We start from the raw sequence: 20,437 nt of genomic DNA on the forward strand, positions 1-20,437 counted from the left end.
CAGTAGAACAGAGGCTACTGAAAAATCTGTGCTCTTTGTACTCTTTGGCATCCTGATCATGGTTTCTCATTTTCATTCACACTTACCAAAAATTCTTTCTCAGTAGTTCCAACTCTTAAAAGCTCCCAGACTCCCTAGCTGATCAGTCCCTTAGAAGAAAGCTCCTTTGTTAGAATAAATTAGGCTGTGGGCTCTCATCGACAGAATTTTCCCTAAACCCAGTCTTCATGTTATGTCTCTTAGACGTTAAGTCTAGGCTTCTCTGCTTGCTCTTTTTAACTGCTCAAAAGACCTGAAGTATGTCTGAGAAGACAAGAGATCCTGAAAGGAAAAAACACTTGTTCACCAGAAGTGTTCACCTATAACCTAAAATACTGCCCATAAAATTCCCTTTATCAGTAAGTATTGCCACTGATTCTTTGCCTGCCAGCTTCAGAAACTTATTTAGCTTTGAGATATGCTTCTCTTGGAGTTCCAAGAAAGCACACTAAAGCTTTCAGTTAGTTGAAGTGTATATATTTCCTAATGACTGCCTTTCCTTTCCACTGCAGACAGCCGAAGACTTTTTTGTGAGCATTGTTCTTACAGGTTGGATGGAACAACCATCAGCGTCCCTTACCGTCCAACGAGCTGGGACTTCAGAAACCCTCCGCAGTTTTGACATCAAAGACCTGTTAACGTTTAAAAACTTGAGCTGCGCATATTTCTCACAGCTTCCATGCCTCTCGTGCTCTAAACCTGGCTTTGCTGCTTGAGGCCGCGGGACTGCCTGAGGAGGGCGGCAGCAGGAGGGCGGCCCTCAGCGCCGCCCCCGTTGCCATGGCCATGGCGAGGCCGCGGCACCGGAGCCGAGCCCGCGGGGCCCCGACCCAGGCGCCCCCTTCTCCGGCCGCGGGGCGGCTCCGCCATTTCGCGGAGGGGGGCCGGTAACCGACGTGCGCGGAGCCTTCCCGGGGGGAGGGTCTCGTCCTGCGCCGCGCCATGAGGAGAGGTCCGTTCCCCTGGGAAGTTCAAAAACTTTATTTATTTATTTATTTATTCATTTATTTCGAGGGGCTGAGGTAGCGCTAGGGTTTAGGTTATGCAGGGGGGTTAACGAGTGAGGGAGAAAAAAAATGCTCCTGGCTCATAGTCAGTATAGGCTAGGAAACGCTGTAAGACCTTATAGTGGGCAGGGGCTCGAGTGTGGGGGAACAGAATGCTGCCTTGGGCTGTGACATAATGCAGGTTATCTGGAATAAATTAAGTCAAAAAAGCTTTAGACTTTAAAACATACAGATTTTTTAATAAGTCATATCGGTGCTTTCAGTATAACGAAGCAGCTTGGCTACAGGTCTGTTGTGTCACTCTCTGGCATCCTTTTATTTCATGGGGTGCAAGGTAGCAGCAAACATCTCCACAAAGATGGTTGGATGTAGCTAAGCCACTTCTGGGCTGTTTTCCATCTTGGGAAATACCCATCCTCTGGTTAGACTTAAGCATGCTTCAAAAATTTGTAGGAAGAACTAGGAAGTTTCTCTGCCACCTAAAATGCACCAGGAAATGCCATTCCCATCAGCTGGCCTTTTACCTTTAGCTTCAATGCATGTTGGGGTGATTCCAGAGTACGGGCAGATTCCTACTGGTTTCAAGAGGAGCTAGAGGTAGCACTTCCTTAGTGCCAAAGTGGGTTGTTTTGTCATTTGTTGAATTCCCTAGGTGTTTGGTTAAGTAAATAAGATGCAGCTTGAACTTCATAATGAAGGAGCAAGATGTAAAGAGATTGGCAGTCTTTAAATGATTACCAAAGAAATTTATGAGAATGCAGTAGCACACACTTCAGAAAGCTGTGTTGCTAACACCTTCCATCATGTGTTTCTGTGGTAGTATATGGTCTGCAAATATTACAGTTATCTTGGAAGTAAAGGAAAAACACCATCTCTTTCGCGGGGAGAGCAACATCTCATCTCTGTAATAAAAACATAATAGAGAGTAAATTGAGGCTGGTTTTGGTGTTTCGTTTTTGGTGTGTAGTTTTGTGAGTCTTGATTGTGTTTTGTTGTTGTTGTTTCCCGTTCCCAAGCTTTGAGTTTGACGTCAAAGTCAGGGCAATAGTTATAATCCTTGCAAGGCAGTAATGGACTCAGAAAAGCTTATTCGGTGTGCTTTATGTTAGTGTGAGACCTCTGCATGCCAGCCCTTCTGTCACATTCTCAACTAAGGTGTGGTGGGAGCCTGAAGTGGGACCAGAGAGGAGCTGGTGTATGCTCCAGCCAGGTCCAGGTCCCTTATGGGAGCCACCTGGAGCCTGTGACCTGTGGCATGTCACAAAGTCCTCCTACCTGTTAGTTAAAGCTAGATGTTTCTGGTGGTTGCAGTGGCTCTGACAGGGTTTTTTGGGCCTCCTTACAGCTGCTGTCCCTAAGTTTCCTGCCCCATTACTGCAGATAGTTGGCTCTTCTGCCTGCCAAATTCAACACCTGCCATTTAGCCCTGGTCTGTTTGCATTTTTTTCCACCCATTGCTTCAAAACTGAGGCTTGTAGAAAGCTTTGCCTCTTCTCTGGGCTTCAATGTTGTTGTTACAAAGTTTACTTAGTACTCTTCGCTCAATAGCATCTTCCTAGAAAGAGATTTTCCTTTCTATATTGCTCATGGATACAAACCTGTCATTCTCTATAAGAAGCATAATCTTTTATAGTGATGAATTACCTATATGCTTTTATTGGTATTTTTTTCTTTCAATTGCACACTTGTGTAAAATGTTGCTGCCTCTAATTGCAAATTATTTATAAATAATATTTTTATTTCTGTAACACACTTATCCTTAGTACTAAACCTCAAAGAATGACTGAAAGGAAATATCACATTAAGTTATCCTTTCAACTCATAGTTGTTTATCGCTACTCCATTCAAAGTAACAGTACAAAAAATACTTCAAAATAGCTGTAGCAAAATCTTTCATCAGTGAAATGGCTTTTTTTTTTTTTCACAAAAGGCTAATATATAAAATACTATGCCAGTCTGATACCAATCATTCCATATCAAGATGATTCATATCTATTTCTTCCCGTAAAAGAAATTTCCTTCCGTCAAATGTAGCAAATAGTTAACACCCCCCACCCCATTATATTCTGTTTTCCCATCCCTATTAAAAGTTTGTGCCTTGAGGCCTACCAGCAGGGCATGCAATACCTACATTAAACCAAATTTAAAAGTAAGGGTGCTCCTGCTGCTAACGTCCTCAGATCACAGACATGCAAAATGAAGGAACTGGCAGCTGAAACTTTAATGGTACGAAGTGTAGGCTGAATACTTGGGGAAAAAACACAGTAGCTCTATATGACAAAAAAGTCCTATTAGCATTTATGTACTTCAGAATGACAAGCTAGACAATTCTACCTAACTGTGGGGCTTTGTGCTTCTGTTTTAAGTAAAATCCTGTGTTGCAAGTGTAGTATTACTTAGATTTTCTACTCAAATGGTTGTTACTGGTGCAATTATGTGTTATTTTGAATGTTAATGCAGTGCCTGTTGTTGCATAGCACACTGCATGTTCAATCCTTTCACCTTATGTATTAACTTAGAATATTATTAACACTTGGGCCTGCGTAGCTTGAGGAAGCATGGGGAATCACATGCAAGTAAGACTCCTGCATTGCTTGCCTCTGTGTAAATGAAAAACAGTCCAATGTAACAGAGAAAACCATTGAAAGTAAGATCATAACTGTTCCTATGCATTATGGCCTAATGAGACAATGCTGAGTCCTGAAAATATTTGTGTGGAACTGGAGCCCAGCATTACACACAGTGCAATGGAAATAAAAGAGAGTTAACTGGGATGTGACATAAAAAGAAACTGGATCTTTGCGAAGGTATTGTTTGAAATAACGTGGTGTGTATTTGTTTTAGTTGAAATGAATGTGCTGCCTCAAGCAGTCATAAAAAGCCCATTGGAGCATCCCAGGTTCATAGAGCAGACCGTTTGCCCACCATTAGACTTTGCAAGGTATGTGCCTTTTTTCTTTCAGAGTATTATATTTACTGTGAATAACTTCAATCAGTTATGCCAATGTGAGAAATTATGCTTGCTTTATTGTGATATTTTAAAAGGCAAGAATCAAAGAGAAGGAAGTTCTCTGTTAGGAAAGTTTCATTGTTAAAAGGAAAGAAAAAGGAAATGTGTTCTGTTTAAGGTTGGTATTTCATCCTAACTTTTCAACCCCCCTTCAAGAGCTGTAGGAAGTTATTTCTGATTAGTAGATGTTGTCTTTCATTGGTGCGAATGAAGGTCAATAAAAATGTTCCTACTTGAATAAAAAAAAAAAATAATTTTTTTTTCTTTGTATTCAAACAAAAAACAGTTTGGAATCTCTCAAAATATAATGAATAAAACTGTCTTGAAAAAACATTATCTTGTACTTAATAATCGAGAACGTAAAATACAATGCCATAATCCTTTCAAGCTGTCCTCTTACGCGTGCCTGCATGGCTTTTCATTCAGCTTCCATTTCTCCTCCCAGTTATTAGTATCTATATATCTATGCATTTTTGTTTCTCTGCCAGTGAGTGCTGGTCTCCCAGTTACTATTCTGCCCCACTATTTAATCAAACAAATCTATTCTTTAGTTAATCATCCATAATTGTAGTCCTGAAAATCTATGTTTTTTTTCCTGGAATTGCCTCCATTTCAGAAAGACTTATGGCTATTTTATTCTTCTTCCTTTCTCCTTTTTTTCTGTTTTTGTTTGTTTGTTTTGTTTTTTCCCCAGTCTGAGTGTTCCCCATCGCCCTTTGGCTCACAGGTCTGGGGCATCTCTGAGTTCAGCAGCTGTTTCTTCCTGTCTAAAGCAGTTAGGATTCAGGAACAAGGTATTCTTGGACCCAGCCTTTCTGAGGGCTTCATACTGGCAGATGTTCTCTCACACATTGATAGAATGAGAAAACGCAATTGTGTGTGTCTTAAAAGATATTAAAAAACTAATAATTTAAATTTGTATGGCTGGAGCCATGTTCTGCAGCCATCACTTTTTCCGGTAAATATGTAGCTGCAGAACTTACCTCAGAGGTAGGATTGTTTCTTTCCTTTACTTAGGAAACTTCATCTTCTCGAAGATAATTCTCCAGCAATTCTGTAGAAGTTGTGCCTATCTGCAGAAAAGAAATGTGTGATTCTGTAATGGTGGAGGCAATGCTGTAGATGCCTAGTGATTAGAACAAGACAAGCTCTGCCATTTTCTTTGATAGGAAATGCTGGGAAAGCTTGAGTCTAAGTTAACAGAATATTCAATGGGGATAGAGAGTTATGTGAGAATCAGTTTGGTCCTTCATATTTCATGCAACTTTGTTCTGTTGTTTGATTAAAATGCCATGTGTATTTATTGTGAAGTCTGTTTCTAGTAATAATCAGTAGCTATTTTTGCTCTGTAAACTGTTAACAGAAATAGTTATAAGAATGCATGGTATAAAATGCTAACTGTGGGGTAGCTGTCCCTTGGATTAAAATATATTTGTTTTTAATAAGGGAGAGATGTAAATAAGATTCAATTTACAGGTGGAGAATACTTTTGTATAAACTATTTATGAAATATAGTGAGTCATAATTGAACACTGGAGAAATAAGCTTAAAACTGTTTGGAAGAAGCAAGTGACAATTTCTAGAAGAAAAGAAATGATGCTTCTTAGCCAGTGCCATCCTCAACTCATTCCTCTATTAGAAACAATGTCTGTTCTAAGTCACAGAGTCAGTTCTTCACATTAATTACTTCTATTATTTTTAATTCTCATTGCATATAACAAGATATTTTAAATAATGATTATTGGAGGTAATGGAATTATCTACTGTGTTTTTTTCCCCTATGTATGCTTGTCTTTTACTTCCATCAGTCCAATACACAGGCTGTGGTGAGGCATACATAAACAGCAGCTAGTTTGCAAGTTGTTGCTTTTGCTCTCTTTAACCCTGGCTGCATATGTCTTTTTCTTTTCTTAAGTTAGAAAGTGTTCCCAATCAGAATTCAGGAATTTTTATCTTGACTATAAGGCAGGTAACAGTTTAAATCATATATGGTTCTGTGTTTTTTTTCCTGATTGCTTCATATTTAAATACCTTTGAGAATATAGTGAGAAAACATCAGTCTTCCCTTTATTCCAGTTTGAGTTTATTTTTTTCATTGCAGCATAGATTAAATTGAGGAAAGCTGGCAGTGATGCCTAGAAACTTGTATCTTGAGTTGAACGTTTCAGTTTGGGGATCTGGACCTTTTAGGATTTTTCCTTCTATATCTGGTGGGTTCTCTATGTGCTCGTGGTCTGAAAAAGGCTCATTTTTGCAATCTTAAAGTACAAAGTTCAGCTGTTTTTACATTTTCTACCAAATAGTTCATATTTAATTACACAGACATGCTACTTTTCAGATACATTTTCTGAATAGCGTATACTTATTTGAAAACTGGTATTTCTGAGTAACTATGTTTTTGTTACCTGGTATAATAAAACTATTGCATCTTGACACATATTTTACGTCAGTTTAAAATATATAATAACTGCTTTATCTTTGTCCTAATGATGCTGTCTTCCTAATTTGTCACTATTTTGAAAATTTTGATATTGATTACATTTTGATGTTGATTATTGCTGAATTTTTATGGCAGTATCTATAAGGTGTGTGTTTTTTGTGGCCAGCAGCAATTCACATGGATTGTGTTATGTGCTGCCTGAAAGCACAAGCCTCTGTTGGTGTGTCTCAGTAGTAGTAAATTCTGGAACAAATTTAAATGCCTTATTTGTGCTGGAAGTTTTCACTATTACATTGTTTTAAATACAGACATATCAAAATATCTCTACATTGCTTAGCTCTTTTGTTTTCATTTCAATGAACTTCATGAAGTGTCTTTGGTATTCTCAGAGCAATAAGGAGCGGGATGCTTATATTAGCTAATGTTATGAAAAGAATTACTCTCATGCCTGTAATGAAAGACAGCAATGTAATACAGACAGAGAAAGAGGAAAGTAATAGATTTATGTGAAACACTAATGTTGAATTTCTTTTATCTTTGATTGGTTAACCAGACAATCTTTATGGTCTTTTAAAGAATAAAAATAAATTCACATTACTTTTATGAAGTTAATGTCCTCTGCTGTTGGAATATCAGAATCTATTTAAATACACTTTATGGTCAGGAAGTGCATATTATCCTTTAAAATTCAAGGCATCTCTTGCGTATCAGAGTAGAGATGCTGGCTCAAATGAAAGATGAAATGATGTATGGTTCAAATTTTAAAATTAGATCTTTGCACCTTGAAATTTTTAGGAATTGTGCCATTTTTTTGGCCACTGCCCTGTGTTACCCCTCTAGCAGAGCACTTTTAGTAATGCACTGCTCAAATTGTGGACAGCTGAGAGCAGACTTAAAACTCTGCATTGCACTAAGGAAGATATATTTGAGTTGGGTTTGGGGATTTTTTTTTCTTTGAAAAAGTTAAATACACAATAGATTAGACCACTCTGGTTCATACTGATAACGCAAAAATGTAATGGTTCTGATTTAGAAAACAGATTAAATATAGGTAGCCTAATTAATTGTTGTTGATTTAGCTAACACACAATTTCTTGTAGCTTAGAGAGAAATATCACATAACCAGGTCCTTGAAAGCTAAACCAATTCTTTTTTTTCTTGCAGAAATAAAGATTTGAAATAGCTACAGACCTAAAAATTAAAAAGATATTTGTATGTGTTTATAGAATGTCTGATACATTACTCTGTCAATATTTCAGTATTTAGCTCTACTTGGCAATGCTAATATATTATACATGCTGCAGAAGTCTATGTTAGCACCTCACAGTGTTTCTTTTAATTTTTTTCATTTAAATTTAGGATTCATTTGATCAAAGACAAAGATGGCATAGATGATTATTTGGCGAAGAATATCAAAGGGTTGTCAAAACAAGAAGCTGCTGCGTAAGTTGGCTTTTTTTGAGGCATTTTAACATCCATAAGTTTATTGTTTCCTTTGTTTCTAGTCATCATAATCATTTAAATTTAAAGTTCCCTAGGCCGTACCCTTTTTAGTGGAACTTGGCATTTAAAAATTGAAGTTGATATTAAAGAATGATGGATATTTCTCCTGATCTTAAATGTATCAAAGCATTTAACTCCTTGGCTTTATTAATTTGTGTATTTACCAAGGTTTTATATCATGTTTGTAATGCTGTATTTAAGATTGTGTCAGTAATTGTACTTGAAATTGTGCTTGGTTTTTTTACCTTTTCTTTTTTTTTTCCCTCCTCTGAGCCTCTGTGAAATATCTCCTCTGGGGTACAAGCTTAGTATATAGACATACATGTTCTTGTAATTTTGAATTATTATTTAGCAAAGCCCAACTGCTGACTTCTTTGGTGAAGCATTTAATACACCATTAGTTATTTAAAAACCCAATGAATGAAAGAAATTTATATAATTTTTGATTTTTTACAGCTGAGGTGTTTACACTTAGATGTTACAAGAGATTACCAACTGACTTATTTTTCTGGGGTCTTTTTACAGAGCTGGGGTTCAGCACCATCAAAATTAATTAAATAATTCTTACAAATCTGAATTGCTTAAGTGAGATGATTTATTTATTTCAATATTTAAATAATAAAAAGATGCACATACAAGGGCTCTAGGCTCTTTAACAATTAATATTGCAAGATCACCCTTGTGGATTAAAAACATTCTGTTAATCAGACAGGAATTTGACCAGCTGGCCAACATGCTTCTTTTCTTTTTCCTAGCCTAAGGATGTACCTGCAAACCTTCATAATGCACTTTCAAATGAGAATCTAGAAAAATACCAGGGGTATTTTAAGTCTAGAGGTAATAACTTCAGCAGTGTCCTAAAACTCTACCGTATAATACTCAGCCAGCAGACTGAGTAGACTTTGATCATGCTGTCATACTAACCATTCCTGGCCTCACAGCAGCTTTATCTGCTCCATGCTTAAAGAATATCGAAGTCCTACAATACCAAGGCAAAGTGGGGTGCCGTTGTAGCAGTTTCCTTAGTGTTTTTTAACATGCTGTTTTTCAAAGTTATAAAAACCTCTTAACGATGAAAACTGAAATATCATATATATTCTGGTTTATTTCTAGGCAGATTTGTAAGTACACCTTTTGAAAGATTACATTCATGGTCTGTGTTTTTAGTTACTCTTAGAATTTCAAGTTTTGATAGTAACTCAGCAGTTACAGAATTTCTGTAGTATATAGTTTACAAGTACTGTTCCATAAACCTTTAAAGCAAAAAAATAAAATAAAATAGAAAGTAACAAACTAGCAGCTACACAGCTACATTAGTACTGGGCTAATATACTTGTAAAAAAACTAAGTGCATCAAATGTAATTTTGAGCCAATTTAAAAGTAAGGCAATGCCATATCTGTAAATAATATTACCGAAATCAATGTTGTTTTGTATGACTCTGCAGACAAAAGATTTTTTTTATTTAAAAAGTGTGAAAAAGGGCTTATAATATGTTGTGTAGCTTTAAAATAGTTTTCATTCCAAAAGTAGATTGTTGTACTTCTGTATAAAAGGGCAGGGCATCTTTCTTTTGCCACCTAAATACTTGTACATTTGTTGAGATACTTAGACAATACTTACTTAGTGAATAGATTTTAAGTTTTAAATACTGTGTAATGGAGTTAGGATCTTTTGTGGTTTTGTTTTGTTTTGTTTTGTTTTTTCCAGAAGAATTGTCACTGAGTGCTTTAAAATTAAAGCAAAAAGCCACTAGTTTTAGCCAGTGCAATAGTGTCATGGAGTTTGGTCAACAAAAGAAGTGAACAAGATTTTTAACAGAAATTTACTTTTTTTGAGCTAAAGCAAATTCTTCCACATTGATTTGCAGTTGTGCTGACAGCATTTATGCACGTGCAGATCAGTGGTACTGTATGTTTAAATGCAGATTCCTTAGTGTAAGGATATACTGATTAATGATTCTCAAATTAGGTAGTGTGAGTTCTGCATCCCCTGTGCTGACAATTGCTAGGGTATGTGGATGGAAGAAGTCTTGGCAATTTGCAGGTGGAAAAAAATCAGCTAGTGTGCTCTCAGTAATCCAGTTACTAAGATTAGTTTGTTTACTGTACCTGTTTACTGTTTATTGTAAAGGACAATATTTACAAGCAATTTCATGCTCCTATGGAAATTAATAATAAATTATTATTTAATAACAGTTTATGAAATTAACATCCATGTTGTTACTAAGCAATTATTTTGTCAAAATATTCTTGTAGTCACACTCCTGCTTACTATTAAACTTCATTTACTTTTTTCAGTGCCAATTAGGCAGATAACCGTTTATTACCTGTTAAATACTGGAATTTAAGCATAGTATTACATATATGGAAAAAAAGCAGTATTCTTTAAAATTGTTCCCTAAAATTGTATGCTGCATGTTATTCTTTGAAAACTATGTAAGCTACTTTCTTTGTAGTTGAAGGGGAAAAAAAAAATGTTGCAGTCATTTTTCCATTATACAGTATTGTACTCTCTTCCGAAGTTCAGTAAATGAGAAGAATGCCTCTAAGTGTATTTATGTTATAATCTCTGTTTGGGGAAATGCAGAGGTTTTTTGGTATTATTTTTTTGTATCAGGATGATGTGATAGAGGAGAAAGGAAAAACAATGCTAAAGGAAGATAGTACTTCAATTACATTAAAACAAGATATTGCTTTGTTTTTTTTATTGATTTTGTTTTGTTTCCTTCTCTAAGCCCATGTCCTGAAATCAGAAGTAAATGTGGTGCAAGAAGCTACAAATGGAAGAGAAATGAGGAGGGGAGGGGCGGAAAAAAAAAAAAGGTTCCCATTAATGCAGAATGTGACCGCTTTCTTGCCACAGGCTTTTGTAAGTTGTGAGAAGGTTGGCTGACTCTACTGGCCTTCATGGTGCTTTCCCTGAACACTGTTCTTAGTCTTGACTCACCAAATCATTAATGGCTCGAAATCAGGTTGCAGTAAAAGTTAAAATTTGTTCTTATGACTGATCTAAGTGTCAAAAGGTTCATGAAGAACTGTGAAGTAAGGCATTTTCCATCAAAAGACTGATTACAGGATTGAATCTTCAAATGAAATTGGAGCCTAGAATGATCCAGAATTTGATAATGTCATTCTTGTTTCCTGATCTTTTTGTCAGGGCCAGAAAGATCAAGTAACAGTTCTCTCCTCTTCATACAAATTAAAACCATCTGGATAAAACCATATTAACAAAAAAGAGTTAAAGACTAGAAAGAGACATTTTGAAATCTTTTTGATGAGAGGGACAGTTTTGGTTGGTAGTAACAAAAATATTGCATTACTGGTTTTACTGGATGTATTTCTGTGAATTAGATGATGGGATTAGACTTCTAGTGTCCTCACTCTGGACTCATTGGTAGTCAGATGACTTCTCAGTTATACAGAGAAGGTACTGGCTGACCTAGATGAGCAGAAACAGTAGTGTTTGTGTTTTCTGTCTTGTGAGTGGTTGAGCAGTGTCTTATGGATAGCTTAGCTTGATAATTTTCTTTCTGTAAAGACGTACTCTGACGTGCCTTTTTCAGGCAGGAGACAAGATTATTGTATATACATTTTGAGATATATTGAGTTGTTCTACATAGAATTCACGAGAAGGCTGGTCCATTTAAAGATTAACTAGAACAACAAAAGGCAGAGGCTTTCATTCTGATGGGCTGTGGCACCCAGAGCAGTTGCCAGCCAGACCTCTCAGTCGTGTGGAAGAGCAGCCATTGGGAAGAGGAATCATTAAACTGCTCTGCAGATTGTATACAAGTGGGTGTCTGGCTCCTCATAGGTTTCTGCAAGATTTTCTTTTGGAAGGTGACAGCATTTCCATATTCTGCAGCTTTTATGTCCGGAGCATGGCCCTCAGTATCCTTCAAATTCTCAGACCTATCCGCAGAAGTAGAGACTTGAAGAGTTAAAAGTATTATTTGGCTTCTCTTTCTCTAATTAAATATAGTGTTGGAATTCTCCAGAGGCTGTATTGGTCCTCCGAACTTTGGAATTATTCCTCAACAATTTCATGTTTTATGAGACAGGCTTCTGGTAATTTCAAAGGCAGGTGAGTATTAAACAGCCCTCTTAAACAACGGGCTTTGTGATTTATTTACTTTTTCCAGTCAAATGATTGACATCAGCTGCACTGAGCTACAAGATGTGAGGTACTGTTAGAGTCTGTCTAAAGAGACTTTTACCATTTTTTTGCATCTTCCAACTACTATAGCAAAGTGGTACTTCTTTGAGTAAGACAACATCTCAGCATAAGAAAGCTGGAATGTAATATTTTTTGCTGTAGGAATGATGACTAGTGAATATAGTAGTAACTCTTTACTTCTGTAAACCTGTGTCCTGCTTTGCAAAAAGAGCAAAGGGGATTTCAGACAAGTTTAACTTGGATCCAAATAACTAGGTTAATCACCCCATATAATCAGTGGAGGTAAGTAAGAATAATCTCTTGATTAGTTGAACCCCATCATTGAATCTTCAGACAACTGCTCTAGAATAAGGTGGATTATACTTTTGAAGTACCTGTTTCTCTCTGTTGCCTATATACTGAACTCAGGCTGAGCAGCTCAGCTGTAGACATGTATGTTTTATCAGCTGAATCCCACACTAGGGAACTATTGCATTTTGAAAAGCGTAAAATAAATCAGATAGTGAATGTACCTTTCCACATCTTCTAATTTCTGAGGTGGTGTTTATACAAAAAAAAAGGCAAGTCCAGAACAAAAATGACCTGGTATCCATCTTGAATCTTATGTTATCGCCATATAACAAAAGATTATTTTTCCATTCTTCAGTTAAAGAATTAAAGGGACAAATTATTAACTATCGTCCCCTCTCAAGTTCCTGCTGTTTTCAATGTCAATCTTAGCTAGGGCAGGTTAAAAAAAGAAAGATATCAGAAAATCAACTAGGGCTTATATGCAAGTCTTCAAGATAACTTTGAAGAAATAACAGATTTCTATCCTATGTCCTTGCTTGTTTTACCCATTGGTCTCTGCATGTTTAACCCCATCTGTCCTCCAGGACTAGAGAGGAAGGAACTTCCTCACCTGATTAGAGCCAGGGTGTTCCAGAGACTCCAGTAAGGGAGAAGAATGGGATTTGTGGGCTGATGGAGCAGAGAAGGCCTAGCTTGAAGAGTGTTTTATTCTTCATTTTCATCACAGCCATGACAGACTACTAAGCCCTGCTATTAGACTGGGCTTCTTCTGTCCTTGTCCTGTGTTTATAAGTTGTTTAAATCGTGAGAGTTCTGGTGCTCATTTTTAGCTTTGTTTCTGTATTTGTCATTGTTCTTGGTGTTAATGGACCTTTTCCTTTAAGGAAGCTGAATGCAAATGACTGATTGAGTCTTTGATTAATCCAGATTTTCTAGTTGCTTTCACTTCTACAAAATAAATTAGTGAACTGTCTTCATAGGTTACCTGTGGTATCTTTTCCTAAACAAATAGATTGGGACCTCTTTTTCATTGACAGCTTACTATATTGCCATGTTCTCTTTTTAACAACCTGACATCTTTACAGAGGCTTCCCAATTTGGACACACATAATATAGGTTTGGGAATTCTGTGTTGTAAGGTGGATTTGACCATTTCTGTGTTATGAATTCCCCCACCCCGAAGTGGTTTAGGAGGCAAAACTGAGGAGTGAGGATCTCAAGGGACAGAGGCACTGCTAAGAATAAAAGCTAGGAAAAATATTTTATTAGTGTGGAGCTAAGGCAAGGAAGAAGATGCATATGCTATTACCAAAAAGCTTGCAAAAGGAGATTTCAGACATAGATCAGCTAACATGTTAAGTGCAAATTCTGCTTTCCCCTTGTATTTCAGTCCTTGATTGCACAGTGTTTGGCTATAGTGAGGCACTCATTGAAGCTGCTTCCATTCCTTCTGTGTATAATACTATGAAGACAGAGGGAGAGAGGAGAGTTCCAAGAAGCTAAAGCAGCAGCAAAAGGAGCAAGAAGTCAACTGGTCTTCGCCTTTCATAGTCAAGAAAGATTTTGCTGTTCTTGCTGATACCAGTCTTTGGATGTGACCCATGAGCACCTTATGACCTTTGGTCACATTGTTCAGGTTGAGAACTGTTTGAATGTTGTGTCAACTCATTTACATTCTACAAGGACAATTCTTCATTTTAAAATACTAATAACTAAGGAAGAATGTAATTCAAAACCAAAGAAATGTAGCCCTTCATAGTAAAAGAAATTTTAAATTAAAGCTCTATCCCAAACTCCCTGCTGATATGATGCTTGTGGAAAGGGAGATGGCACAAGTTACTTATTGAGCTAGATGATAAATTTTAATTTTCTTTGCCATTGCTTTCACAATATTATTTAAATATGTATTTTTTTTCTGTCTGAATAATTCCTAACAATCTTACTTGTCACGACCAGGATTCAGTGTCTATTAAACAACTTCCAAAAAGAGATTTTAGTACTTAGAGGCACACATTCTTTTTGGTCAGATGAATGATCTCTGTGAATTTCAGGCCTGATAAACATGTGATTTAGTGTAATTGGGCAGCGATCTAAAGAACAGAACTGTGTGGGAAGTGAATGGTTTGCCTTTCCTAAAGAAACTTCTCTGTACATTTGTGTAATGTGAAAGGTTTTTCTTGAAAAGGTTAAAAAAAAGTTCTAATCAACTTCTGTACATTATGTAGAACTTCATTTTCTAAACTCCGCAAAAGAAAGTTTCATATTTAATGGGAAATCATGAATTATTCCATTTATTATCTACTTCCTCCTTTCAAAGACATGATCTGGATAAAAGGCGGGGTGAATAATTTCAAAAAATACAATACATTTTTAATGGGAAGGTGCAAACTACAGATTCTCATGACTATTAGCAAGTATAGAGGAAACAGAATTTTACTTGCAAAAACTCATCAAACTCTTGCAAAGATAAAATACATGACATACTTTAATAAAGAAGAACACAGAGCTGAAGTTTTTTCTTTTTTATGTAACTTGTTGTTTTTACTAAGTTTGGTCTTACGGTTTTCTAGTGCTTTCATTTCTCAGTAGTTCAACAATATTTAGTACTGGAGATAATGTACAAGCTATACACAACTGATGTCTATTTTTAAAACATTCCACAAAGGTGAAGCATCTCTAACATATGAAAAAGTATGAAATAAAGAAAGACAGTCTAATTTGCCTTGATGCAGTCATGACTTCCTAATAATTCTTACAGTGAATCCTTCTGAATTTGTAAAATCCTTGCTTTTCTTTCCCTCACACTTAATCTCTGTCTATTTGTCTTTATACTACTGAGTAAGTTCTGGTACTGAGACTGAGTAGGTCATCATAAACAAATGCAAAAATACTCTGGGAATTGTTCATGGCAATAGTATGATTGTAAATGAATAGCCTTGTGTAGTGTTTTATGGTAGTCATAAGATGATGATTGAGCTTGAGATGATACAGAGAGAAAATAATGATAATTATCTTTTTCAAAGATCATTTTACATGCTGTGAAAGACAACTGCAGAAATTCCTGGCTCTTGGTCCATTAGGTCAGCTCTGAAATAGGAGGGGAAAGTTAAAAAATAGTTCATTTTGATAAATAACTGTCCATAAAATATGGTTGGAATTACTTTTTGTTAATGAGCATAATTAATTTAGAAAGAAAAGCAGAAAGATTAATGAAGATAATGTTTTTTTTCTTCTTATGCTTGAAATAGAAGGTAATGATTACAGGTGTGTGTGCACTGTTGTATGAGAAACACTTTTATAAGGGTAGCACCTTTTTTTATTTTAAATTGCTTTCATTGCATTTATGTTTAGGAACAGAATATGCCAAAAGTTCATTGCTAAATTTATATCTCCATTTTCTGTGTTAATGAGGATTCTTAATTATTACAGTACTCACATTCATTTTAAAATACTTCTTCTGTGTCATCCTTTGATGTTTATAATTGATTAATTTTTCATTTTATGTAGTATTAAAGTGGCAGTGTAGCTTTGAACAAAAGAAAGCGAGTCCAATATGTGTGTTCTTTGTGGGATCCTACTGACAGGATATGCATCCACTTTTGATTGCATGATTTAGTTTAAAGCGTGTTTTGACAACAGTCAGACTGTGAGGCAATAGATGAAAAAATACTGCATTACTTGTGCTGAAAGTTATTGTACCTGTATATATGGTACAATATTTGTTTTCTGGTACACTTTATTTTCATCTTTACATTAACAGTTCTGAATATATAACTCCATAATCCTTTTCTTATTTTAAAAAATTGAATTTTTGCATAATTCATTTTCAAGGAGATGTTCCTACCTCTGATGATATGTACAAATTGTTATGCAATATTTTTTATTTGCTATTTAGAGTAGGGACCACTTTTTAAAACATTTGGGGGGTTGGTTGATTTTATGCTTTTATAGTAGGACATTAGCTATTTCATCTTCATAATTTGGAATTAAAATCTTTCACCCCACCCCAGAATATCATATAATCCTCAGCTTTAGTAATCAAAAATTCTCATGTGTAAGCTACTGTCTATTACTACTTAATAGCATTTACTGTACTTTCATATCTTTCTTTAATGAGATTGCTATATTCTACAATTTAACATATTACTGCCCAGTAAATATTTCATTAAAAGAAAAGTATTTAAGCAGGCAGCCTTTAAACTGGGATTAAAGAGGGTTGTGCCCTCATGCAGTTAAATATCCTTGTATCAGTAGCAGTATGTGGTGAAAATGTGCTGAGTACACCAGCATGCTGAGGGCTTGACTCACCCAAGTATTCATGTATATATATTTTCCCACTGAATTCAGATACTCTGACTACTTGGATATGTTTTCAAGTTCGGTATGTACCTAACCTTGGTGGATTGCAACATAAATGCATGACAATGTGGTTTCTAGCAGTGTGAGTACATGGTTTTATACCACTGTAACGCTTGATCATAGCATCACTGAATGCTGAACAGGTAAAACCTTTCAGCGTCCATATTTACTAAGTATCTAAATAAGTAGACCCCTCAACAGGGCCCTGCAAAAGTGACTTCACTACAGACGTGGGTCACCAACTGTTACAAAACTACTAAGGTTTTTTGGATGTCCAGCTGTAAATAAATGATAATTCTTTGTTTGATTCTTAGGCAGAACAGCCTGAAATGATAAGCACTTACAGCATGCTTATCTTTTTTGCTTTCTGTAGTATAAATGGTTTTACTTTATGCATACACTTTTCAAATTTTACTGAGGAAATTCTAATATGTCCCTGTTCATGTCGTGTGTGTATGCATATAAGTTAAGCATAAAGTAGCTAAGTGTTCACATACTTGATTTATTTTAATTTTTCATGTAGTTTTATAGACAAGAAATATAATAACTAATACTTGCTTAAATAAAGGTAAGCAAAAATATCTTGGTTATTTTTTCATAATTTTGTCATCCTGATCTAAGGCATTTATATCAGTCATTGACTTTCGAGCTACAGAGGAAATCCCAATTGGATGAAATCTATCTGAACACAGTTTTTAAACAGTACAATCATCGGTATAGTAATTATTTTACATTGTTAATGCATTCTAATTTTATATACTATCATTGTTTAATCTATGCCATTTTGAGCTTTACAAAATGGGATCATTACAGTACACTTGCATTGTAATCAGCAGCAGGCATTAACTATAGTGTTAATTAAAGCCTAGAAAATCTAAAGAAATGAACCTTAATATGAAAAATAAATAAATAAAAACGTGACATCTGAAAGTAGTAGTCATCTGTACTTATTTTGCACGTCTGTAATTGACCACATCAGACAGGAGACTTGGAGAAGCTCACAATAACAAATTCTGTTATGATCTATTGACTATTTTGATTAATCCTAATACCAGTACTTGTCTCTTGGACTCTTAATTTCTGTTCCCTTTTCTCTCTGTAAAGGGTAGAATGCAAATAGCTTTGTTGTGTAGGATTTGAAGTTAAGGGGAATGTAGGATGGTACTCTCCTGATCTCCACACATTGCTTAAGACTCCTGTAAAAGTACAGTACAGTAACATAGGAAGGTCCCTGAGATGGCAACAGCAGTGTAATTTCGTTAGCCTCAGTGAAGATTTGTGTTTCTGATTTTTGCACCTGTAAATGCAGATTAGAATCAGGTTTCTGTGCTCAAGCCAGATTTCTCAGCATGACTCTGGATGGTTTTAAATAGCAATGATAGTAAAAGAAAATTATGTAAGTAGTTGTATAGTGTAAATAAAGTGAAATACCTGTAGCAATATTGTGGTATATTTAAAGCACGATGTATGTTAACGATAGCAATGCCTTTTCAAGCTCGCAGATCCACATTCAATAGTTGCTTCTACCTGTGCCATCTAAAACATGGTCCCACTAAAATGGCAGCTTTAACTTCAGTGCGTATGTATTTGGTATTGAAAATGTAGCTGATTCTTACACATACACAAACACACACGCACACCCCACCCCACAAGTGCACAGAATTTTGCAGCACCTCGTGCCATAGTGCTGCATCACAGGATCTGCTGCTGTATGCCAAAGGCAGAATACCCAACCAGATCAGTAAGTTGACCTCGTTTCACTATTTTACCCAACCTGGATGAACAAACATCTAGTAACATCAACAGGGATGTTGATGAGAGATGAGAGAGATTGTGGATGAGGGAGACGAGTGCGCAGTCAGGTGATGCTGGGCATCCGCTGTTCCTCTGTGTTTGTGTTAAGTATTGGCTTTCATCTGTTGAATTTCATGATTTAAAAATAAATAATCTGCTGGTTTAGATTTATTTGCTTCTGTTTGATCATAAAAACAGATGTTCTTGTTATTAATAAGATGTCTTTACAGGTGCATTTGAAATCTTTCTCCCAACATGCACATTTGGTCGTTCAAAGGGGAAAGAGGACTTCAGGTCTATATTCACCTTACAGTTCAATTTCAAAATGAAACACGGGTAACATTACCCAGCTATGCACTCCTTGTAATTTGACTAGCTTAATTGCTTGCACGCACCTGCGCGCGCAGTGCAGGCATGTTTCTGGCATCGTGCTTTTGGGGCAGCGAGCAGCGGGAGCCAGCGCAGGCAGCAGAGCCCGGCTCTTCTCCTGCGCCCTGCTCGGGGGCTGCGCTCCGCGAACACGCTCCGTGGTGCGGCTTCCCTTTGTTCTGCGCCGTGCCGTGCCGCGCTGACAGCTGCCTGATTAACTTGTCCTGGCTGCAGTTTTCCAGTTTTCCAGTAGATGCCCCCAGAGACCATTAAACCTCCTGAACGTCTCCGCTTACAATCAAACGAAAGGCCAGTCTTTTTTCATTTTGCTTCCCGAAGTAACATAATTGTTCAAAGGAAACCCAAAATCGGCGTGGACGCAATGTAGAAAAATAAACTTGCTGTTTCAGTAATATATCATAATTAATACATTAGGTAGTAAGGTTCAAAAGGCTCAGCATAAACCAGTTTATTAATGTACTAGAACCATAAAGTTAGCAGTTGGATTTTATAAAATAAATCACATACATTTAATTAGGTATCCATTTTTGATACTGATGTTAGGAATAAAGTAATGTGCAGTAATGTGAAACGTGAGACATTGTATTTAATCTCTTATTTTACATGCTGCACGATATTATAAAAAGCAGTACAAAAAGGATTTTGAGGATTGAGGACTTATAATTTATTTCAAGATACTGTGAAAAGTTTTCTTCTGTCACTGACACTGCTCCTCTGTTCAAAAGGACTGCTCATTGGAGAAAGAAGCCTGGTGTTTCCATCTGGAACCACTTGGATAACTGAACCAATTTCAGAATTGGTTGCAGTGTCAAGCTCTCTGTTAGGTGTCACTAATAACATTCATCCCCATACTATCGTTCATTTCTGGCCGTTCTGTATCTTTCGTGTGATCAGGCACTTGTGGCTGATGTGTTGTAGTAATTTAAAGAAACAAATGTATTGTTTGTCTCTTTGTGTATTGTCTGTTTTTAATTATAGCTTTGTGAGATAACGTTTATCTTTATGCCTCTAAAATTTGAGCGGCTATCCACAATGTAGTCTCATTGCTTAAGAGTTATCAACACAGTTGTCTTTGCCAAAGAAAAAATGTGCTCTGTACATTTGGTAACTTCAGCATTACTTCAATTTATATATTAATTGGCATGGTCTTTTGTTAAAAAAGAATGGTGAAACTAATTTTTAAACTGAAATTTTCCTGTATTTTTTGTTTTCCTATGTTAGTTCATTAATAATGCTGTCTTGTGCAGAAAATGTGCTTTGACATCAAGTGCATTAGTCCACAACAAGTAACATCTTACATGGACACAGTTTTTCTATTTATACAAATATTGGTACTGTGCAGTGAGTGTTAAAAATCAACTGAATGATGTTTTGTTGAGTTACTATTAAGATTTTTTAGCAGCTAATTACTTTCTTCTTTGCTTCT

General features: G+C 36.2%; 1 protein-coding gene across 3 annotated transcripts in view; it reads left to right on the plus strand.

The window, feature by feature from the left end:
• Nucleotides 1-821: 821 nt before the first annotated feature.
• Nucleotides 822-20,437, plus strand: part of TTC29 (tetratricopeptide repeat domain 29) — a 132,117-nt gene continuing 112,501 nt past the window's right edge. For all 3 annotated transcript variants that reach the window (XM_040556625.1, XM_040556626.1, XM_040556624.1), the window contains exons 1-3: nucleotides 822-991; nucleotides 3,891-3,987; nucleotides 7,856-7,939. In XM_040556625.1, the coding sequence (XP_040412559.1) occupies nucleotides 982-991; nucleotides 3,891-3,987; nucleotides 7,856-7,939 (191 nt within the window). In that variant the 5' untranslated portion in view covers nucleotides 822-981. The remainder of the gene's footprint in view (nucleotides 992-3,890; nucleotides 3,988-7,855; nucleotides 7,940-20,437) is intronic.

Source organism: Cygnus olor, chromosome 4 (assembly GCF_009769625.2).
Source record: "Cygnus olor isolate bCygOlo1 chromosome 4, bCygOlo1.pri.v2, whole genome shotgun sequence".
NCBI classification, from domain to species: domain Eukaryota; kingdom Metazoa; phylum Chordata; class Aves; order Anseriformes; family Anatidae; genus Cygnus; species Cygnus olor.